Source organism: Pseudonaja textilis, chromosome 3 (genome assembly GCF_049901715.1).
Source record: "Pseudonaja textilis isolate UNSWEBS1 chromosome 3, rPseTex1.2, whole genome shotgun sequence".
Lineage (NCBI taxonomy): Eukaryota > Metazoa > Chordata > Lepidosauria > Squamata > Elapidae > Pseudonaja > Pseudonaja textilis.
Window position 1 is genome coordinate 141209550 of NC_141992.1, and position 24488 is coordinate 141234037.

The following is a 24488-nucleotide window of genomic DNA, read 5'->3' on the forward strand; positions in this document are numbered from 1 at the left end:
ATGCATATATGAATGTATAATTGCTGTCATAGTTGTATGTAAAGGTGATGACCCGGAAACATGTTGTCTACTAAAAAGAGATTTTTGTTTTTAATGTGAAAAACTGATTAAATTTGTTAAAAAAAAATAGTGGTTGCAAGTTTGTGGCAGTGCAGATTGTCTTCAAAGGAGTTTCAACAGGAGATATGAGGGGGGGCATTTATTTCACAATTTACATGATTATTTGACTCAAAGATCTGTATTAATTAGTGTATTCAATTTAGCTGGATTTTTTTGTTGGACAAATAGCATGGCACAGAATTTGATCTCGGGGTGGGGGATACATTTATCATAATAGTAAAAATTTATACTTATGTAAAGATATTATGCAGTGGTATATTATATTCAAGGAGAGCCATTTTAGTGTCCTGATCAAGGCGTCAGGCTAGAGATTGTAAATTCTAGTCCTGTCTTAGACACAAAGCCAGCTGGATGGCCCTTGGCCACTCTCTCTAAGCCTTAGGAAGGAAGCAATGGCAAACCACTTCTGAAATCTTGCCAAGAATCCTGAGGGACTAGTCCAGGCAGTTGTTAGGAGTCAATATATCCTTGAAGGAACAAAATTAATAATTAATCATATTCTATATGTAATATAGCATATCATGTGGTACATTCTTAGCTATCAAAGAACTAAGGAAGGTGCAGATAAGATAATGGAAGTTTGCAACAGTATTCTGTTTCTTGAGAGTAGAAAACTGGATAATATACTATTTCTATTTTTGGCCAAGGTAAATTCAAGAAAGAAAGAAAGGAAGGAAGGAAGGAAGGAAGGAAGGAAGGAAGGAAGGAAGGAAGGAAGAAAGAAAGAAAGAAAGAGGGAATTACTAAGTTTCAAAACTTGCATTTTGTGGCTAAATTACATAAAGAAAAGAAAACCTACCCAAGCTTAGTAAAACTGTTTAATATTTCCATTTAAAATTTGATCCTCATGAATCTCATTTGTGGATTTGAGCCATTTTTTGAAGACTTTCATAAGAGTGAATTTGCAAATTCTTGACTAATTCTCAAATGACTGGATGGAAAAGGTTGACAAACAAAATTATTTTTGATATTTTTAATCTCATATATCTACACACTGTTAAGAACCATGGTTAAGGCAATCAGTTTTTGTTCTTTTTCTGGTTAAAATGAACTCATGATATTTGCACAGATGTTTCTCAATTAGTTTTAAAAATAGTTTTAAAAATTATGTAGTTATTATAGTCTGTGCTTTCAGTTTCTGTTATGTTGGTCCAGGGTTTTCCCATGTAACAGCAACTATGAATATGCAACAAACTCAGTGCTGTAATTTTTATATATATTTATAATTTTTGAATACACATACACACATACATTCATTATTCCAATTAACCTCTATACATTTTTTTAGTCTTCATCTCAGTAATCTAATTCACTAGTATCTAATTAATCCACATGTCTAATTTATATATCTTAGTATGTGGTTTATTACTTGGATCTAGCCCAGAAACTGAGAAGCACATTATTATATCTTAGCTTTCCTCAAAACAATCAACAATCAAAACATTTAAAAAACAAGGCAAATTTAAAAAAACTGAAAAACAAAATAGACCAAATCCCAACACATTTGTCACGATAGCTGACAGTCTCTCAGAAATGCCTTTTCCTCACACCTCTGGAAACATGGTTTCCTCTAATCCTCAGGACAAGAGCGAAGTACTGTAGGTAGTTTAGAAGACTAACTACCTCTCATGTTCCTCTTGCTGAAGCTCTAAAATAAGCTCCTTATTCAGGAGTCAAGGATCAGAGATGGGAATGAGGATATTTTCCAGTCTCTCATGCCAGCCAAATGAAGATCTTTACCTTCACTGCTTCTTTCTCATTTCCTACCTTCTCCCGCACCTCCTGGAAAGGACTGCTACTGGCCCTGACAGCAACAGTAGCTTACTAGCATACTCAGGTAAAGTGTGACTTGATGTCAACTTTACTAGACAGATAAGATAGAAAATATAACCAGGTAAGCTAATACTGGGTGGTTTTTTTTTGTAAAATTACATTCACAGAATCTTGCAACCCGAGAAATTAAGGTCTTCTGAGCCTCTTGCTCCACTATTATCCAGCTGTGGGCTATGCTGTCTCTTCTCTGAAGAGCATTTCTTGGATCATTCTCTCAAGGTCTTTTCCATATACCATTGCAGGTTTCTCTGGCAACCATAGGACAACAGGCTAAAGCATATTGAAATTTGTGAGAAGATGAGTGCTGGTCATGAATCTCCCTTAGGCTCCTACTGCATACCCCATACAACATTTACAACAAAATATAGCTTCTAGGAGATCTCTTTGTTCTAATTTTAGCCTGTCTCAGTGGCAGGTTAGTGTCACGATTGCAATGATATGTTTTCAACCATTGAAAGTCGCCCTTGCAGGGATATATTTTCATCAGATAGGAATCAGGCCATCTTGGGTGTTGGGGGAAGGACAATGTGAGGCCAAAATGTCAATAAAGTTGCTGCCACTTCCTATTCAAGGGGTAGGGTAGGGCTTTCCATACATCAATTTGTACTACTTCAATAACTTCTATGAAAAAATCTTAATCTGGGCTATACTATGTTTTGAACATACTGCATATAGAAAGGATTTTCTGTAAATGAATCAAATCAACTAGGATCTAATGACTTATCCTTCTTCTATTTTCCCAGAAGGGTCTCCAGCAGAGGTGGAGAAGTGCAATTGTATTTCACTATCTATATTGTGAAAATATATTTTCCTCTTAATAAGTCCACAGATTCTTAAATTGATCGTTATAAAAGTAATAGGAATAGCACTTAGACTTATGTATCACTTCATAGTGCTTTATAGCCCCTTCTAAGTGGTTTACAGAGTCAGCATATTGCCTCCAGCAATCTGGATCCTCATTTTACTGACTTCAGAAGGATGGAAGGCTGACTCAACCTTGTGCTGGTCTAAATCAAACTCCTGGAGTGAGAAAGTGAATTAGCCTGTATTCTAACCTCTATACTGTATTCTAACTTGCACCACCACGGCTAATGATTTTTTGGGGGAGGTGGGTGGGAATAATTTTTAACAATATTAACATTGGTGATAGCCATTGGTTTTTAAGCTCCTCTTTTCTGAGTCTACACCATTCAACATTTTAATGACAGTATCTGTGAAATATACAATGTACTCAAGGAATGGCTACCAAAGATTTGAGTGAAATTTCTCCTGCAAAAATTTCAGTAAAAACAATCTCTGTTCTGGATCTTTATCAATAGTAATTTTATATATTTTACAACAGTGAATTGTTGGATCATAAGAATGACTGAATTTTTTAAAGAAAACAGCAAAAGCACAATTTATCTGCTACTTGTCTGAATTTAAAGGAACTGGCCTTTCTAAACTATGATCTTTCTCATTCAGGAAAAGTAATGTCAATATAGAAGCACATTTAAGTGAACATAACTCTAGCTGATTAGTCTGGAACAGTTTCAGTATTTTTCAATATGGCTAGATTCTCTGGGCAATTGTAGTACCATATCTGGAGAGCCACAGGCTGTCCACTTTGACCTTGCACAGTGAGGTCATATTACTTTCCTCTACCTTTTTCAGCACTTAGGAATATGCAACATACTTTGTCACAATGTTAAAATCCTACTAAGGCTGATGTATGGCATGAAAAATTAGACTCAGCCCATTTTATTAAACAGTAGATCAGTAAATTAGATTTTAAAATGAATTTAAGGTTGTAGATTTTATTCATATTTTCATGAAACTATATGTGCATTTTATTCCATGTCAAACTATTTTTCCACCATCAAGTTACTTTTCCTACCTCTTAGGTGATATAAGCTGAAATGCTTCATCTACTTCTGGAAGAGGGTTGGTCTAGAGGGCACTTTCTTTGAAGAAATAAAAATCAGCTATATTGGAAGAAATGTTACACATATCATTACATACCCATTAACTGTGTGAAAGATGACTATTTGAGTTTGCTTTGAGATTCTGCTGAAATCCACATTGGAACTGTGTTATCTTTTAGCCTGAGTTTTCTAATGCTACTCCCAAGTCTCATAATTTTAGTATGAAAATAATCGTAAATATTGCTGAATTGCCTGTAATGTCTTTAAACTCCTTTTCAACTCTTCCCTTCTTAATTTAGAACAGGAAAATTTTGGAGCTTTTTTTGAAGCAGCAAATATTACTTATTTCCTGAAGAGATTGGGGATGTGATCTATGTACATATTTTTGAATGAAACTAATGTACTACAGCAATACTTCAAAGACTCACAGAAAGCTCACATTTTAGCAGTTGCTATGTCCCTAATCTAGTATTGAAAGATTGAGAAAATGCTAAAAAACCCACCAAAAATATAGATATGGCTACAGAATCTTAGCCTTGGAGAAAGTTGTACTAATGTCCAAAGTTCAACTGCAGTGTTAAAATATGATCCTAGAATTGAAAACTTCAACACCATACCATTATGGAAGGAATAGACAGGAAAAGTAAACCACATACTTGCAATATAGAAAATTCTAGGTTCAATCCTTGACATAAATAAAAGACAAAAGAGAATCCATTAATTAAAAATAATGGAAAATGATTTTGCCTAAGACCTTCTTTCTGATTAGAAATGAGAAAGGAATTTGTGTCGTTCAAGATATGATACCTCAATTTGTGTCAGAAAATAACAAGAATCAAGGGGTTTTTTGTGACAGTGAATATTAAGTCAGTAGAATGTTTATTATAAAGAATAATTAACCATTTAGGATTTTCAGATTCCAAAATGATTTAAAATATGATACAAATATCCATTTGATCAAATGAGTATAGTTTATATTAATGGAAAGTATTGGTTGATAATCTGAATTTGTTTTCAGGGGATAATCCACATTGTCTGAGATGTCTAATTTCTTTCAATTTAAGATTAGGTTTAAGAATATTTCAATGATTAAATTAATATTTTCAATATTAATTAGGAATGATAAAGAACTTCAGAATAGTGCAGGGACATGGACTGATGGGAAAGTGGGCTAATCACTAAGATTCCAAAGGGTTCAGAAGCTAGATTTGTCTGGATCAATGATATTGAAATGCTATTCTGCTTACTCTTCTCTTTATTGTATATTATACTCAATAGATGTCTGAAGATGTTCATCATGTTGACAAAAGTTGAAGAAGAATTTCAACATTACCATATAGTGATGTACAATTAGGTAGCATCAATGTACTGTATTGATGATTTCTTACCTTGACCTGACAGATGAGATCTCCAAGTGACTACATGTAGATGATACAAAATCATCTGATGTAACATTCTGCTAAATCCAAGCAGATCATAGTTAAACCAATGCTAGGAAGAGGAAACTGCTTGGGACACTCACGTACATTATTTGGAAAACTATGCAAAAAGGCAGAATCCAGATGTAATGATGTAAACACATTATGCTGACAGAACTTCATCCTGTTTGACAGAGATCAGCAGCTCAACTTTCCCTTATAACTTTTCCAATAAAATTTACAACTGTGTATATTTTCCCATTTTTGAGACAAAATAAAAATATTTTATACCTTTTTTTACCTTTGTGAGCTGTTTCTTTTTGGTGATATCATGGACATTATCCTTTACAAAGAAAAGACCATAGAGACAGCAATCTCATGGATTACAGTGAGCAGACCAATCTTTTACAAGCAAACCAAGAATCTGTCCGTTTTCTTTAAAAACAGCAACAACCCAAAATCAACAGTTGTCAAGTATATCTAAGAAAAACAATCTCCCATGTTGCATTGGAGATCTCTAAAAGCAAATGCTGGGCTTAGACTGTCAGTACTATGTTCAGTAAACATAATAATCCTGCATTTTTGGCTATTATCATAGGCCTAGTGCAATTTCCATTAAACCAGATGGGAGTTTTGATACTGAGCAAAATATTTCCTAGCAAATATTAAGTAATCAAGCAAATTCCAATAATAGAATTACTCTACGGTCTTATTTGGAACTTGGAGAACTGGGCATTTAATTTTTGACAAAGAAGATTGATTATGTTTTAAAAGTTGGATACTTCAAATATAGTGAAAACAATAAAAACATAACATCCAACAACAAACTTCTGAAACTCTGCTCTCGCCTTTCTAGTCACTTGGACTTTTCGTATCTCTACCCTCTAATATGGCCATCCTTGATTCTCCCTTCTTCTTTTCTGTATCTTCCGTCATGATTCCCAAAGCCACTTTGGCATCTTGCAAATCCTCTCCTAATTTACACCATGTCATAGATTATCGTCCTCTACAGGCACAAATTGTGTATTTCCTAGTAATCATATGTCTTGATGGTTTCCCCATTGGTAAAGAGTTTCCCAGTCCAAAATGAATGGATTAATTAATCTACACATGCTTTAAAACTGCCAAAGAGCTATATTATATTTTATGAGATATGCTCCTAAATAAAAATAGTAGTTTTTTCCTCTAGGGCCTGTGTCAATCCACAATGTCCCAAATTATTTTTCATATAACAATACTCCTGCATCCGGCTATGATAGAAAAAAATAATAATACAATGAGTAAGGATGACCAAAATCTTGAAGACCAAGGCCCTTCATTGGCCCCAACGTGGCTGCTGGCTGACTTTCAGAAATTATTCTTCAAAAAAATAATTTATCCAGAAGCAGTTCTGTCAAGACAAACCAGGTCATTAGAGCAATGAGAGTTTATACAGCTCCCACAGTGGCTGTGGACTGACCTGCCAACACTACACAGCTCTCAAGTGATACTCCCCAGAAATATTTCAAATGAATATCATATTTCAGTGATGAATGCAAGCATTTGAACAAAGCTTTTTCAGGAAAGCTCTGTAAGTTTCTGGACAATATACATTTTCTTTGGCAACATCCCAGGCTTATAAGTAAACAAAAATTCTGAAACTTATATCCAACACAATCTTATCCACTAAGCAATATAATGGCCATTTTAAACATCCTTCCTATTTAGAATGACATGATGAAAGGAAGCAAATGTCTGAAATGGGAAATGACTCTCAACTGTCTTTCAATTTTTTCTGTGTGAGAGATATTTGGGCTAAAGGAAGCAGTTGCACAAAATGTCACAAAGATCACCATATTTGTTGGATTGAATGCTGCCCTTCAATGTACATTAAATGTTTCTTTGCAAAACACTTCCACGATGCATCAAAAATTACAGGACATCTGTTTTATTTCTTTTCTGCTCTTAGTTTTGCTCGTTACTCATATCAAATACTTGAACATCAGGGCAAAAGGGAGACAAAAGGTTTTTGGTCTTTTACATAAAAGCACAACTTTGGTCCCTTGGTTTTAGTGTGGTGCTCTTAAATGTTGCATTCTCAGCCAACACATTCCATTTTGACAGACAATTCCCTTTCAATGTCTAAAAAAAAAAAGATGTATTCTAGTAGATGCCAAGTGTGACAATGAAATTAGGTTCCTTCTTTTTTAGGCATCCATCTTGCATTCTCCTACAGCTACACATAACAATGCTATCATAAATAAGCAACATTTAGGGCAGCTTGTTCCCCATTACTTCTCATTACAGTCTTCAAGTTGAGGACAATTGCTTAGAATTACACTGCCAAAACTTCCTTCCTTTCACCAGTTAGCTAATTTATTTACCTGGTGCACTCTAAACAGACTGCAATAGCAACACTCAGAATTTGGAAAGAGAGTTAAAGTCACCATTTTATCCAGGCATGATGACTTGGCATTATCATACAATAATCTTTCTTCTCCTTCCATATTGAAACTGTTACAAATGTATGCAACTTGTTCTGTTACATTTCAAATTGGGCTCCCTATCTCTTCATTTAATTGTCTGTTTCACCAATCCTTCAAGGACTCCAACACTTGAGTTTCTCTTGTACCTATTTAAATTCAACCTGTTTTTCATTCAAATCAAAATTGTAAGTGTGAGGACTGGTTACAAGTCACATTTTTCCATGCCACTGTAACTTTGAACAGTCACTAAATGAGTATTGTAAGTTGAAGACTACCTATATTCTAAAGCAAATGAATATATAATGCACTTATAAATGACAAATTCTCAATGGAATCTCAAACTTTCCAGACCAGTCAAGCTAGAGACATATGTACGACTGAGAGTAGCTGCTGCAACGCCTTAGGACGGCCCTAAACATTTCCTACCTGAAATGTCTCTTTGGGAGGTATCACTGAAAGGGTATTTCCTACAGCTTATTGCAACAGAAAAAAGGAAAATCTTAATGCCATGACCTGACCCAGTGTGGTTTCATTTAAAGACCTACCACTCAAAAATGGACATTAAGGTCCATTAAAGGTTTGACCCTAATGAATTATTTGAGGCTTAAATTTTTTTTCTTCCCTACCGATCACAACGAATGTTCACCCCCAGGGTTAGTGATCCAGCATGTTTTTACCTCAACGGTATATGTGCTTTCAATCACTATTATAAAATGAGGAGGGGTCTTCAATCTGGGCACCCCACCAGTTTTGCTAAAACTTTCCACTAGAAAAGGCTTTTGTTTTTTCTCTGGAGCTGCTAAGCTAGGCCAAATAAAAGGAAGCACAGGGAGGGAGCAATGGGGGGAGTTTTAAATCTAGTCCAGTGCATGTTGACAGTATTACTGAGCCTCGCAGAAGACCTGTACGTTGTTCTAATGACATCTGGACTACTGGAAATTAGTGAGCACCCACCAAAGGTTTAGGAAAGGGCTAATTATGGCACCAGTAGACTAAACGTAATGCTTGGAGAGCCAATCACTCTAATCACAAAGCTGAGGTGCACGAAAAGGATATATTTCAACACAAGAAGAATTCTGTCTGGTACAGTTCCTGTTCAAATAAACTATATGACTAAACCATATGTATAATTCTGTGTGTGTGTGTGTGTGTGTGTGTGTGTGTGTGTGTGTGTGCGTGTGCACATAAAACTCTCCACCTCTTCCTACACATACAGTGCAAAAGTGAAGGCTTAAATAGGAGAAATATAGACATGGTAAGACTTCTAACAGTTGGGCAGGATAAATGGTTCTTGGGTAGCGGACAGCCTCCACAATTCCCAGCATTTATTTAAAAACATTACTTTTAAGAGTGAATTTTAAAAATATTTGGCCAAGTTGCAGCTTTCAGCAACACTTTACCTTTACCAGGTTAAATAATAGATAATCAGAGTTCTCCCCCCCCCCTGGCCCCCAGCCTTTTTACATACCCATACGAGTGTTTATAGGCCTAATCCCCCCCACCCTTATCATTAACAACAAATGTCATGTATGTGTTCTAGGACAGAGGGCTATAACACTCTCAAGTACAGAGACAATTACAGATGGCAAAAATTGACTGACAATGAATACATCTCCTGATGAGTTACATCCGGTAACTCCAAACCCAAGGACCTCTTTCTTATGGATATGCCAGCCTTCACAAGGCTATTGACTATGCTGATCAGAAAATCCAGAGACTTGTATTCTCAACACTTCTAGAAGGCACCAGTTTGAAGACACCTGGTGTATAGTTCTGTACAAAACATCAACATAAGTTGATTAAGTTAAACCCTTCTTTAGAAAAAAGAGGGAGTAAATATATGTGCCATGGAAAAACAATTTTAGTTTCTAAATTCAATTTCCTAAAGCAGTTTCAGGGTAACTCTAGCTGACTTTTCAGATGCAAAAGTGACACTTTAAGACCTTACAGATTACCAAGGACGTAATTAGAGGGATAATTTTTCACTGTAGTTTATTAAACCTGTTAGGTCTTTGGCAGAGTTATAGTTGACAGGATTTTCAAGTCTTCTAAAGCTAAAAGTTCTTGTCAATATTACAGAGTCACTGAAGGTGAATCTAATAATCTTTCCTTTTTCAAAACCATCTAACACATTGTGACATATCTTTTTATACCCACTGCTATTTATTAGAGTGGGGCTTTCCTGTGCAGTTGTGACCACCATTTTGACTTTTTTCACTGATAAGTTTAGCTGGTGAAAGCAACCATGATGAATAAACATTTTTGCTGTCTATCTTTTGTTGTTATCAAGCTAACTACACTTATTTTAATATTGAAATTTCACTGGAAACAAAACCTCTATTTTCCCATTGTTACATCCCTGTAGGACAATATAGAATTATCATTAACAAAGTCAAAGCATGCAGTACTTTAAAAAAAAAAACAATTACAGATGGTTCTGACATTGAAATTCTTCTCTGCTTTGCTTCTTTCCAGAAAAGGATTCTTGTACAGCAGTCTTATAAAACCTGTTCCTCTCCCGATGGATCAGACTATAGTTCTCACCATTCCACACTTACTGGAGAACAGGAAGAGGATCAATCTGGAAGGCAAAAGGCCATTCTGGAGAATGTGCAATTTGACCTTTCCATAGCAAATGCCGAATATTTTGAGTTCCAGTCCAATGTCACGTTCCCCATGCCAAACAACAGTGCTATAAGGGTATGCTAAATTGAGTCACACATTATCCTGAATCAGATTATGATATGATTTATCATATTTGATTTCAGCCACCATGCTTTGTAAATAATAATCTGCAGTTCAGATGATGGGTACATAATTATGTTTATTCAACACAACATAAGCATGTGAACTTTATCAAAGGTTGAGCCATCCCTCAAGACGATCAGAACCTCTTCTAGGGTCCTTTCTTTTTGTTTCAGATGTTTACCTACAGTGTTCAAGATTACTTCTTCAAAGTCTTCATTTGTAGTTTCCCACAACCCTAAAGACACAATCCATTTCACATTTCAGAAACCAATAGGTTGTTTCTGAAATGTCAACCTAATGTTAACACTTCATGCTTTGAAGAATTATTATTTTGTTGTTGTTTTTTTGTAGAACATGAATTGTTATCAACATATTCAAGAAAACACTGATTAATAGTATCTCCCTGTGTAGAAAAATTGGCTCATCAGTTAGTTTCCAGGAGTCTCTTCCTGTTAGTGCTGACGTGTTCCCTTGTCGCTTATAGAGATAACATTTATTGATAACCCTTGCAAATTTCTTTGATGTCCTTAATGGTAGGAAATAACTTCACAACTGAATGGCATTGTGCAGTAGGAATCAAAATATACCAAAAGAACATTAATAAGATTAATAATCCAAACGGCCTCCCTTTGATGCTGAAATGGCAAATACTATCATTTTCAAAATAATCTTAAATGCCAACATATTGTGAGTGCTAGACAGAGGGGAACACTTTTTGAAAAGTTATATTTTGATGAAAACCAAACATGATCAACTTCAGGAACAGGCACTTTGTGAACTAAAAGAGCCCTCCCTCTTCTGTATTATTTTGTATATTATTATTATTATTATTATTATTATTATTATTATTATTATTATTATTATTATCATCATCATCATCATTATTTTATTCTGTGGTATATTCATATATATGGTCACTTTTTCTGCTTCTAGAAGTGGTTCGTTTTTATTATAATTATATACCCCAAACTGTGAAATCAAAGCTGCCAGTATTTTAGTCAGTGTTGGCCTTTATACACATCGAGCTCTTCCGAAGAACCTAGGACTTTCTTTTGGTGTACGATGTGTGGATCCAAGTAGTGTGGCTTTTTGTAAGTGACAGAGATTTTGTCAATGCACCAAGATTTTTTGGTATAGCACCCAGTGTGTTAACAACCACTGGGATCATGGTAGCCAGTTTATGCCACAAACTTTTAATTTTGATTTAAATTGTTCTTTTGAAATTATTTTGACTGAAATTATTATTATTATGGTTGTTTGCATAATCAGCCAAATGTTTAGACTGGATTTGGTATTTTTATTCACCCACTGATTCCTTCTGAAGGATCTGGTATAGTTAGATGTTGTTATTTGATGTTAAAGGTTTCCTTGCATGATGTAACCTGTTCCAAGTTACGCTGCCTTTTACAGTTGATTAATGATGATTTTGCCAATGCCGATGGGTGTTCAAATGGAGTCCAGATGTTTTGGGATTGCACCCAAGACCCCTATTACAATTGGTACTATCTTTGCTTTCTTTTGCCATAGTCATTCTACTTCTATTTGCAGGTCTTTGCATTTTGTGATTTTCTCCAGTTTTTCTTCTGCTGTTTTCAAGTATTGCTACGTCCACTAGCCACACTTTTTTTGGAAGGGGTCTTTCTTATTGACAATTGTTAAATCTGGGGTGTAATATGGCAGGTACGTGTCTGGATTTGGTAAAAATTTAAAAATATGTGCAAGTTTCACATGAATGACTCAAAATTTCAATATCATGGAAAACACTGACATAAAAATGAAAAGTAACTAGATTAATGATACATTTCAGATGCTCTGGCATGGAAACATCTTTATTGACGTAAGAATATAAAAAGGGCTTTCCTGAATTTTTTAAATTGTTTAATTTAATGTTTTTATAGGAAATGTATTATTATATTAGCCACATGAATATTATACTAAAAGCAACTGGGGAGCCATGTGACATTCTGGATGTGATGAATACCTCTTTAATTTCTTTTCAGAATTATAGCAAATCTTAATAGGATATTTTAATTTTGAAAAACGATATTATGATCCCTAAAACAAGAAAATGCAATATTTGCCATTCAAGCTTCACATTTTAATTTTTAAAATGAGAATCTAGGTTTAGTCATGCTGCCTTGGGTTAGAGTGAAATATTACAAATACTTTTTGCAAAAACACATACAAACAAATTGTGACTATTTTTTTTTCTTTTTCCTTCCTAGTGTTTTCCTGCAAGTGCACAATCTGCTTTTTTCCAATCAATTGAGTTGATCCAGTAGTTGCAAAAGGAATTATTTGACTGGCTCATCACCTGAGAGTTACATTACGGGCTAAGAGAAAGCGACTGACCAAAAATCACCCAACTTGGCTTTCATGCCTAAGGCAGGACTAGAACTCTCAGTCTCCTGGTTTCTACCATTGTGCCTTAATGTTTACTTCCCATTAAACCAAACAGGCTATCTTGTAATCTTCTATTACAAGAGAAATTTAAGTATATTGATTAAAAAAATAAATCTATTCAAAGGTATTTCTTTTGGAAGGACTTCTTTCATTGCCTTAGGTCAAACATCATACCGTTCACGACTTTAAACACTGCATCACAATTCAGTGAAGTAATGCAATAAATTCCAGATTTCATCTTTTATTGCTTTAAATGATTCAATCTTTGGAAGCTGGACAGACTCAGTGTAGCATTTTAGCAATGTAATGGTGCATGCAGAATATACATGTATGAAATATGTAGATGTATGTACAAAATTAGCTATGATTTATAATTCAAAACAAAGATTTTTTTTTCATGTGGCAATGGAAACAGCTTTAATTTCAAATGCTAGAGAAGGAAAACGTTTGTGCCTTTTTTAAACATAGGTATTCTTAGATAAAATATAACACTTTTTCATCATTTAATTCTAAATAATAGGCTTATGTATTTCAAGCTGCTATATGATGGATAGCTTTCAATGTCATTTTACTTGCCATTGGCTATGGCTTAAGCCAAGACCAATAATGGTTAATGTTATTATACTTTAGTTCTTGGGCATGCAGATACTTTAACAATGACTAATAGCATTTAATGTTTAGGTTATGGACTTTCATTAATGTTGATAACAGTAAATAAATCTTGCCATCATACATATGTCATCCAATCAGACTTCTCTGCCATTCCACAAGGCTGTTAGTTGTCAGCTTCCCCTTTCCTGAATATTCCACAAGGCTACAATAACTCAATGGCTGAACACAAAATGGCTGAACACAAACCTCTATATCTGCAGACTTACCATCATCCAGGTATAACTGGTCCAATTCTTCAGGTTCTTGCTTGACTGTTACGGGCATAGGGGCCAAATTATGATTATTGTCCTCATGCAAGTCGGTCAATGACACTGGCTGATTTGCTGGAGTTTCATTTCTTTGAACATTCGGCAGCTGCTGTTGGCCCATTACAGTTGAGTGAGTTGGACTGCAGGACTGAAAATAGGTTGACTCCTGGGTTATAGATGGAACTGGAGAGGAGGGACTGTTGGGATAGAGTGCTTGTTGATTACCAAGGGAACAGGTACTGCTCAGATGTTGACTCACCTGCGGCTGCAGCATGATGTGAGATGACTGATCAGGAGAGCTTGGATGCACAACAATAGACCTTGGCACTTCCTGTATGGTGGGGACACCTCCAGCCGTCTGCTGAAGTCCTAGATGATTATGGCCTGGGTTGGTGATGCACTTGTAAGCAGGAGAGGAAAGATCATGCAGCTTAGGACTAGAGCCGGGAGATGATGACATCACACTGTTTCTCTGCTGACAGGAAGCGAAGCCAGCTACAAGGCACGAGCCAGGATCAGGAGGCATCATGATCTGCTGGCTGTAATACGGTTTAGAGAGAGGGCTTAATCCATGGCTCCTTGGTCCACAGGTTTGAGCAGACTCGTAATCATCAGAGGGTTCTGTTTTTATAATTGGAACTGTTGAAAGAAAAAGAAAGTGCTTTGAATAAACATAGAGTTAATATGATCAAGTTGGCTTGTGGCTAGGATACCCTTTGCAAAAACAAACAAAGTCTTGAATAAGGCTCTGTGTGTCCTTAGCTAGTTCTCTCCCCTCCCTCACCAAAATACGAATGACTCATCCAAGCAAGAAAGCCACAGCTGGTTCTAATACTGAAAAAGGCTATTTTTTTTGGACTCTCCGCCAGCTCTAATGTGCTATAAAAATCTATTTGCAAATAGCTGTGCTACAGTAGAAGCCCTGGACCCAAGGGCTCTATGGATCTGTAGTAATCAAAGGAATTTTTAAAAAAACTTGGATGTACTACTGCTTGTCAACTGCTACTGATGGCCCATTTGATAGATGTCTGCACAAAGGGTAAATTCAAGCATAGGGAGTTAGCGAAGGGGTTTTCAGAGTTCACAAAAACAAAACTTCAGAGAGAATGACAAGCTTAAGAAAAAATACATAATTCCTTCATGAAGCCTTTCTTTCTAGAAACAAAAACTGAACTACCTTAAAAATAATAATAGTGTCTATATATAATTTTTATAATCCGCACAATGGTACAGAGATATTTCATTAAGGTAAGTTTCCAAGTCACATTTATTTAATTCAGAATACTACTTCGAGACTAAACTAAATTTTATCAGTTTTATCAGTTCACGGAAACACTTAATATTTTCTTTAAACACAATTTATAAACAGAGATGTGATTTAAATAGTAGTTTCATAGATACTTTGCCTGCAAGTAAGATACAAGTTAAGTTTTGGGTTTAGAGTTGGAAGTTAATTATCACAAAAGAAGAAAAAAATCATTAACAAAGAATTAATTTGTATATAATTTGTTGTGAATACAAAATCTTGTATATTTAAAAATAAGTGACACAAGTTAATTGAAATCAACACTAACACATTTGATCTTAATGAAAAAGGCTGTGGCCAAATGTAACAATGGCTTCCCACCTGATAAACATTTAGAAGACAGTTAAAAGATCGACCAGCAAGCTCCTTCATTACCTATAGAAAGTCCCACAGGTGCTTTTTGAAGAGGCAACTAGACTTTGTTTTTCTTTGATGATGTTTCACTTCAAAGGAGTTACATTCCTTGCAGAGACAGCTGGTCATTTGTTTATTTATTTATTTGTTTACTGCTCATCTTTTAGAGTCGTTGAGGCCACTGGAGGTTTATGTGTTTCCTCAGGGTAATAAGCCTCCAGTGGCCTCAACAACTCTAAAAGAATGCAAATGACTAGCTGTCTGCAGGGAATATAAATCCTTCCACTGCTGAAGAAGCTTCTTGGATGAGAAGCAAAATGTCTTCAACAAAAAACAAGAAAGTCCAGTTGCCTCTTCAAAAAGCACCTTTGGGACAACCATGACTTGAATGACTGAGAATAGACATTTACCAACAGAAAGGTGAATGCTTGCTGAGGATGACAGGAGAATGATTATATATGAAGCAGTCTGCTGATTCGTAGAAAGAATATTAAAAATAAAATGAGCAAACTATGTCCCAATGAACATTGAGGATGTAGCAGCTTTAGTTTAATCACCAGAATTCCTAGGCCTAGGCCTGGCTTATACCTGGATGAAATTCTAACTATTATGTAAATATTTTTCTCACTGGAATCTTTGTATTATCCTTAAGTGGAAGTATTTTGAAAAACTTAAAAAAAACATAGTTGTGCATGTACTATTTAAATAATATTAGCAGCTTAACACCGATTTTACTTTCAAAGTGAGATAAACATTAATATAAGTTATATAATAATTTATTTATTTAAGGGACACAGTGGCTTAGTGACTAAGATGCTGAGCTTGTCGATTGAAAGGTTGGCAGGTCAGCAGTTTGAATCCCTAGTGCTGCGTAACGAGGTGAGCTCCCATTACTTGTCCCAGCTTCTGCCAACCTAGCAGTTCGAAAGCACATAAAAAGTGCAAGTAGAAAAATAGGGACCACCTTTGGTGGGAAGGTAACAGCATTCCGTGCACCTTCAGCATTTAGTCATGCTGGCCACATGATCACTGAGACGTCTTCGGACAGTGCTGGCTCTTCGGCTTTGAAACGGAGATGAGCACCGCCCCCTAGAGTCAGGAAAAACTAGCACATATGTGCGAGGGGAACCTTTACCTTTACCTTATTTTTTTTATTTAGGGGCCTTCAAGTAAGCTTGGCTGCTGGAGACTGTCTGGACAACTGCCTACAGTTGTTGTTTTGCAAGATTTGGTAGTGGTTTGCCGTTTTCTTCTTCCTGGGACTGAGAGAGAGTGACTAATCCAAAATTACCCAACTGGCTTTGTGCCTAAGGCAGGACTAGAACTCATGGTCTCCTAATTTCTAGCCTGATGTCTTATTAACCACTACATCAAATTGGCACTTTAGTATCTATTAAGACATATCTGTATATTTATTTGCAATGGTGTTGTTTTATTTTATTTTTAAAAAATGATCATTATTCAAATTTAGCATTAGCCTCAACTAGCACAGTCATTCACCTCATTAGCTAGGATGATGGAAAATTAAATTCAGGATACCTGGAAAGCTTCACATTTGGGAATACTTTGCTGAAATGACTGATTATGACTGCCTAATCTCAATAAAAATGGTGAATAATGATGCTATCTACCAACTTCTTTACAAAGACCATCAATTAATGAATTTTTTGTTCAAAATTTAAAAATGACAAATGGAGACAAGATTTCCTCTAGACATTCCATGATCTTTATATTATCCTGAACTCTGTTAGATTTTAATATATTGCCCTAATTTTAGGAATTAATAATATTTAGCATATCAAATTAATTAAGATTTAATACACAATAACTATGATGGTTTTAGGCTAACACATGTATCACATTATCAATCAATTTAATACTAGAACCATATGTTTGAAGCAACATCAACTATACATTGCTGTTCTTATTGAGAGGACCCCCTATGAAGACCTCATAGCAAGACCAGTTCATAAAGACAACACAGTTCTATGCATACTTGGATATGGGGAGAGAAATGCCAGTTATAGTGTTTGAAATGAAAAGTTGTGAACTGGTAAAAGATTGGTTCACAAAATCTTAATGAAAAACTTAAAACAGTTTCACTGAAGGAGAACAAGTGGGAATTTTTAAAAAATATGACTTTTAAATCTTTTAAACTTTTAAAAAGTTTCATTTTTCATTTTTCTATAATACGTAAGGTCCTGTTTTGGTTCATGGTTGTTAGGATGAGTGAAAAATAAGATATATGTTTTAGGAAACTGAAAGACAACAAAAGTAGTTAGCTTATTGCATCAATAGTTGTCACGGAAAATAGCCATTCTCATCAACTGACCATGTTAGAAGAAATAAGAACTTCTCTTTACTTAAAATTGATACTAAAGTACTATATCTTGCCTCAATTATCTTCTATTAGAATCTTTATAAAGCATCATTATCTTTTGAAGTCATTTATTCTGAGCTTTTAGAATTACTATTTCTTCCTAAATAATTTAGTTATGAAGAGCTTCTCAGTTGCCGTTAAAATGTTTAGCTGTTCAAAAATTACCAAAGAGACAGGACATTGTAGAGGCATGGAAACAGAGGTTCTTTTGGAAGAGAGGCCTGGCGCAGCTTACTTACTTATGAGCAATTAATGAAGCCAAAATGTGCATTAGATTGTTAATAGGTCTTAGAAGAACTGATTCATTTTTTATTGTAAGACATTATTCATATAACAATGCAAGGGGTAAATGGAATCTACGTTTTATGTTCTTTTAAGGAAGATTTCCAAGCATGGAAATATATACCATTCTAATGTTTACAATGCATTGTTTTGTCTGGTTCTTCCCATTGTATCTCAAACACAATCACCTTCGTTGTTCTATAGAAATCAATTTTTTTCTGATTAGAAAAATATGACACGAAATGGAATCAGAAGTGAATGAAGAATGAAGACCAGGCATCGAATAAAGAAGAGAAATTATATGCAAGGGATACGTCAGGTTCTGTTTTGTGAGTATGGACAGTAGTCCTGTAATTTTAAGAAATGATACTCTCTCTACTGTTTGTATCTGCAATCTGACACAGTTCAACATCTCACTTGTCTGATACAGATACTGATACAAAAGTTTATAATCAAACACATCAAAGAATTTACATGCATGTGTTTTGGGAATATAATGAAATATGAAATAACAATAGAAAAATGCTAAGCTAATGCTAAATTTAAATAATAAAGATAAATTAAAATAGATTCATATAAGTTTCAATATGATAAATGAACAGATAAACATAATACTGGCCAAGCATGAAATGCAGTAAACTTTACAGTAGGAGTCCAATTCTTAAAATGGATGAAATTAGCTTAACACACTGAATGCATCTACAACCCAAGACAGAATAAGATTCACAATAGATAGCATTTTTTCCAGCTCATTTGTGATATCCTGCACCCACAAGGAAGCCCCATAAAGAAGTTCGGATAAAATCTTTGAATGAAAAACCTGAAATGCCAACTGATCTCCTTTGGAATAGTGAAATTGCATGAAAGAAATGGCAAGAAGGCACTTAATATATTTCTGGCTAGTGATAGTCTTGATGACCTGGGTATACTCCAATTCAAATTATACTGGAAATGGATAGCTAAATATTTATATTGGTATAATCACTTAATGTACTTCTGACTCACTGTCCATTTATTAATAGCGTATTATTAATAAACAGTATTGCAAAAAGTCATTAGCAGTCAGAACAATCCTAATTGCATAGGGATAGCAGAATAGAATCATCAACCAATGATAAGAGACACAAATACACCAGCCCGGTCACAGAAAACTTCAGATTCCACTGTAACTGCTGATATATTCATATAAAAATTAAACAAAGTTGGAGCCAAGTCATGCCCATTCTATGAGATGGCAACATTAAATTAGTTAATTAATTAAAACACTGCTGGGGCAATATATAATCTGTAAAGGAGCCTCTGAATATGATTATTTTGAAAAAAGCATCTCCATTATTCCAATGAGGATCTGATTATTTTATCATAGAATACAGGTATTCCTTGAGTTACAACAATCATTCAAAATTATGACACCCCCACCCAAAAAAAGTATTTACGATCTGGTCCTGAAGTTACATATGTTACAGCACCACAGTGGTTATTTGTCCTTAGGACCGACTGCAGAGATACATGCCCCCTGCCTATTTCCCCCCTATCCTGCCCCGCTGGGTCTCCACAAGTATGCTTGCCCGTATTCTACTTACTTCTCCCCACCCCATTTCTCGTACTTACTATTCAAAGAGCTCCAGAAGAGGCTGCCTACATGATAGAGAAGCCAAAGTCTTTTCTTCAGAAGCCAGTGAAGCTGTAAGAATGCGAGATATAAAGCTTTGCCCATCTGAATAAAAGACCGGCTTCTCTGCCATGATGGTCTGCAGGCATAGTTGGGCCCAGTCTGGCCTGCGCCAAGTAGCCTTGCTCTTGACTGTCTAGTTCGAATGAGCAGCTTCAGGGATTGGGGGCATGGCAGCCAATCAACACAGAGCTGGTTTCCTTTGTCTCATTAGACGCTAGCAAAGCAGGGACAGTCTATGGAGATCCAGTGGGGCAGGAATGGGGGGAAGCAATTGTGGGGACTCCAGGGGAACGTGAGGTATCTCAATGGATTGGGGGAGGCCTTGGGTGACCTGCTCCAGCACTAGGTCCCACATGGTCTTCCCCACCCTGAAATACTGCATGTGCATTGAACAACCTGTGTAGTTGATTAGGAAATGCACTGGGGAAAGCAAGGATTGATCACGTTCATTTAACGTGATTCAATCAAATGAATCCTTGAGTTACAAATGTAATTAGCAGGCTCTAATACATTCGTAACTCAAGGATTACCTGTACTCCTGGAGTAGAATCAAAAGTTGCTTAGATCAATGAAACTCACAACAAGATGGCATTGATGGCAATTTACCTGTACCAAAATATACAGTAGTTTCCAAGGAATGGTTGTCATTGTAAATTCTGAAAAATGGTTTTCCCAAATTCCAGCAGAAATTTTACATGTGAAATGTTCAGAATGCCTTTCCAAAGTCCTAGATATAATTTCCACTAGGTTTGACTTTATTTCTAGAAGCACCAGCAATCTTTTACAGATGAGCTTTGTTTCTTGCTTGTTAATAAACAGACATTTTTACATTCTCTTTTTGTCTCATAATAATGGCTGCTTTATCATTTTTGTAAATGCTACATAGCTGTTTACTATATTAAGCTCTTGTTTACCTTTTACCTCCTGAATAATATGGAGAAATTGCTTTAGAGTGGATTGCCAAAATATCTTTCTAAGAAAATTAGCCAGATTGCCATCAAGAAAAACACTGCCTCAAATGCCTTTGTTGCTCACATGCAAGCATCTTATTTAGCCAAATCTCCAGGAGAAAATAAAGAAAAGATCTTATAAACTGTCGAAAATGAGAATGTTTTTAATTGTTTTCCATTCTTTTTTCTCTTTCTTTTTTTCTATTCTTTTTTGCTTTTCTATTTGTGTGTGTGTTGTTGATTTGTTTTTAATTGTAAAATCAATAAAATTTGTTTTTAAAAAAAGGAGAAAAAAGCATCAAATGACTTTTTCTTCACCTTATGATTAACTATGGTAAGATGACTGTCAGCTGAAAAAGGTCACCCTTCTTTGTCTTAGACCAACTCAGATAGAACAACAGTGGAAAGTGGTCACTGGCTGCTTGATTCTTTATATGAAACCATCTATAAACTGAATTTTGTTACAGGCAGTAATAATTAGAAAGATTGTTTAACTAAGCAACGAAAATCTTGAAGTGATGAAATTGGGCGTTGGTAAATTTACCTGAGAACGCCCTTTCTATATATGCTGCTAGAGAGCCCGGGATGGGTTAGATTCCTCCTGATGACATCATCAAGCTGGGTCTGTCGTGTATAAAAAGGACTGCCTGTGGAAGTTTCCTCCCAGCTTTGGCGAAAGTACCTGACAGACTGTAGGAAGTGTCTCTGAAAGCCAAACAGAATCTTTAACCTTAACATTAACACATCTTACCATGGTCCAGACGAAATAAGGGAAGGGCTGGGCTCTCTAGCAGCATCTATAGAAAGGGTTCTCAGGTAAATTTACCAACGCCCATTCTCCTAAATGCTGCTGCGAGAGCCCAGGATGGGACATACCAAAGCCCACATGTCCACAGGAAGTCCTCATCCAGCAAGTCTCTCCAAAGTTGGAACCACTCACTGAAGCAACCGTCTGCCAAAAGCCGCACTCCTCGAGACATAGAAGTCCAGATGGTAATGTCTGATGAACAGAGATGGGGAGGTCCACGTAGCCGCTCTGCAAATCTCCACTAGGGGTGTCTGGGTGGCCCAGGCAGCTAAAATCGAGGCACTCCTAGCAGAGTGTGCCGTTAGGCCCTGGGGTACTGGAAGGGCTCTGGTTAGAAGGCCTGTGTGATGCATGCCGTGATCCACCTACTCAAGGTGGGAGGAGAGGCTTTGTTGCCCCAATGGGAAGGGGAATGGACACAAACATGGCCTCAGTTTTGCTAAATGTAGAGGGACGTCTGATGTAAATTCTAAGCACCCTGCTAATATCTAGGGAGTACCACTTGCGCTCTAAGTCATGGAGCGGAAGGGGACAGAAATGAGGTAACAGGACCGAAATCCTTCTAGAAGGGGTGATCACTACCAGAAATGCCACCTTACAAGACAAAAAACTGCAAGGGAATTGACCTCAGTGGTTCGAATGGGGCCTTAGTCAGCGACTGCAATACTTTAAAGAAGTCCCATGTGGGATCTTGATGACCACTGGAGGCCTCAGGTTTGTAGCACCCTTCAGAAACCTATGGACCGTGGGATGTCTAGACAAATATTCCACTCCCTCCAAGGATAGAACAGAGGGCAAGGCTGCAACCTGCCTCTGCAGAGCATTAGGTGAAAGTCCCTTGTCTAGGCTCTCTTGGAGGAAGTCCAGCATCTGGCAATTAAGGCCCCGGAAGGGGCAATGTCATACTTATGACACCAATCACTGAAAGCCTTCCAGGTCGCATCATAGATACAGTTGGTGGAAGGTCCCCAGGCGGCTTGGACAGTTCTTATTACTCTTGAGGAATGATAGTTCTGGATCAGGGATCCCCGCTCAATCTCCAGATGGCCAACTGAAGCCACTGGGGCTCTGGAAGCAATATTGGCCTCTGTCTGAGTGGCACTCTGTGTACCAGAATCCTCCCAGGACTGGAGTTGGAACGGTTTACTAAGTCTGTGAACCATAGCCTTCTGGGCCAGTGAGGGCTACAAGTATAAGTTCTGCTCTTCTGCCCAGTTTCTGGAAGACCCCCGGAATCAGGGGCAGAGGAGGAAAGGCATACAGGAGTTCCCATGGCCAAGGGCTGCGCAAAGCATTTATTCCCTCCACCCCCGGAACTGCACACCTGGAGTAGAACCTCGGGGGTTGCGTGTTGTCCTAGGAAACGAGGAGATCCACTGCTGGCAATCCGAAGTGCTCCAACAGCTCCTGAAATAAATCGGGGTGCAAACGACACTCTGCCTGGTCAGTGGTGGCTCTGCTAAGCCAGTCAGTCTCAACATTAGTCCCGCCTGCAATGACCTCAGCTCTGAGCGATACCTGGTATATCTCTGCCCATAAGCAGAGTTGATCTGCCTCTAACATCAGGGGTCCTGAATGTGTCCCACCTTGGCGGTTAAAATGTGCCTTGGTTGACACCCTGTCAAACAAGATCAGGATGTCCCTATCTGAGACAGCATCCTCTAATTGTGTCAGGACCAAATGGACTGCTCGAAGCTCTAGCCAATTAATATTATGGGCCAAATTTGCCTGGGACCATGGTCCCTGGACCACCCTGGATTGAAGGGGGGGCTCCCCAGCCATACAGACTGGCATCCATGGTCAGCACTAACCTGTCCGGTTCCTTGAATAAGAGTCCCATGGAAAACGCCTCAGATGACCCCCATCGAAAAGATTTAAGGACCAATGGAGTTAATCTGACCTGAAAGAGGAACAATTCCTACCTGTCTTCTGATGAGGTAGAAGAAACCGTTGGAGCGACCTGGCATGGAATCTAACCCAGGGCACTATATTAATGCATGATATCATTTTCCCCAGGAGCTTGGAAAGCGTAGCCAGGGGCACTCTAGGGTTAGATTTTATATGGCCAATAAACTGATACTCTCCTGATGTTCCTGGGACAAGGGCACCTTGCAGGAAAAAGTATCTAATACAGCTCCCAGATGGAGTAAGGAATTGGTGGGAGTAAAATGGCTTTTTTGGCCTCTTTGACAGAGAAGCCACGCTCTTGGAGAACTTGAATGGTGATATCCAAATCTTCTGCTGCCCTAGATGGGGAAGATGACTGGACCAGTATATCATCCAGGTAACACTGGACTCTTTCTGGGATTGCCCTAATAAGGGCTGGCAAGGTTGCCACCAGCTTAGTAAATGATCTGGGGGCTGAAGAAAGGCCAAGGGGCAGGGTCCTGTATTGGTAGTGTCTCCCCTTATAACAGAACCTGAGGAGCTGCCGATGGGTCGTAAGTTCAATGGAAGGGAGCAGACAGCCCTCCCGAACACTCTTTAGAATAGAATGCAGCATCTGCATTTTAAGGCACCTGAATGGGATAAACGCATTCAGAAATGTTAGGTTGAGAATAGCTTGCCACCCCGCCAGGCCCTGGGGACAACAAAAAGCCAAGAATAAAACCCACATCCCATTGGAGTTCAGGGACTGGTTGAATGGTCATTATGTCAATTAGGTGTTGAATGGCCGATTCCATAAGGGCCCTTGAGATGGGGCAGAGCAGGAAATTTCCTGGGGGTGATGATAGAAATTCTAGTTGTAACCCTGACCTTACTGTATTGAGTACCCAGGCGTCCGTCGTTGACTCCTCCCCTTTTGGATGAGAAGAAGGCCAAATGACCTCTGATTTGAAGAATGAGGGATTATTTAGAGCGATGGAATGAGCAACCCCTTCCCTCACGAAAGGGCCGTTTACCCGCAGTTTGTTGTTGTCT

The 24488-nt window shown here is 37.2% G+C and overlaps 1 protein-coding gene across 4 annotated transcripts in view; it reads right to left on the reverse strand.

Annotated features, from left to right (window-relative positions):
- Nucleotides 1-24488, reverse strand: part of NFATC1 (nuclear factor of activated T cells 1) — a 136149-nt gene that overhangs the window by 17058 nt on the left and 94603 nt on the right. For 2 of the 4 annotated variants that reach the window (XM_087930996.1, XM_026699475.2), the window contains exon 9: nt 14071-14450. In XM_087930996.1, coding sequence (XP_087787122.1) covers nt 14071-14450 — 380 coding nt within the window. Of the gene's footprint in view, nt 1-13769; nt 14451-24488 lie in introns of all 4 variants that reach the window. The other 2 variants (XM_026699474.2, XM_026699473.2) reach the window with 1 other exon arrangement.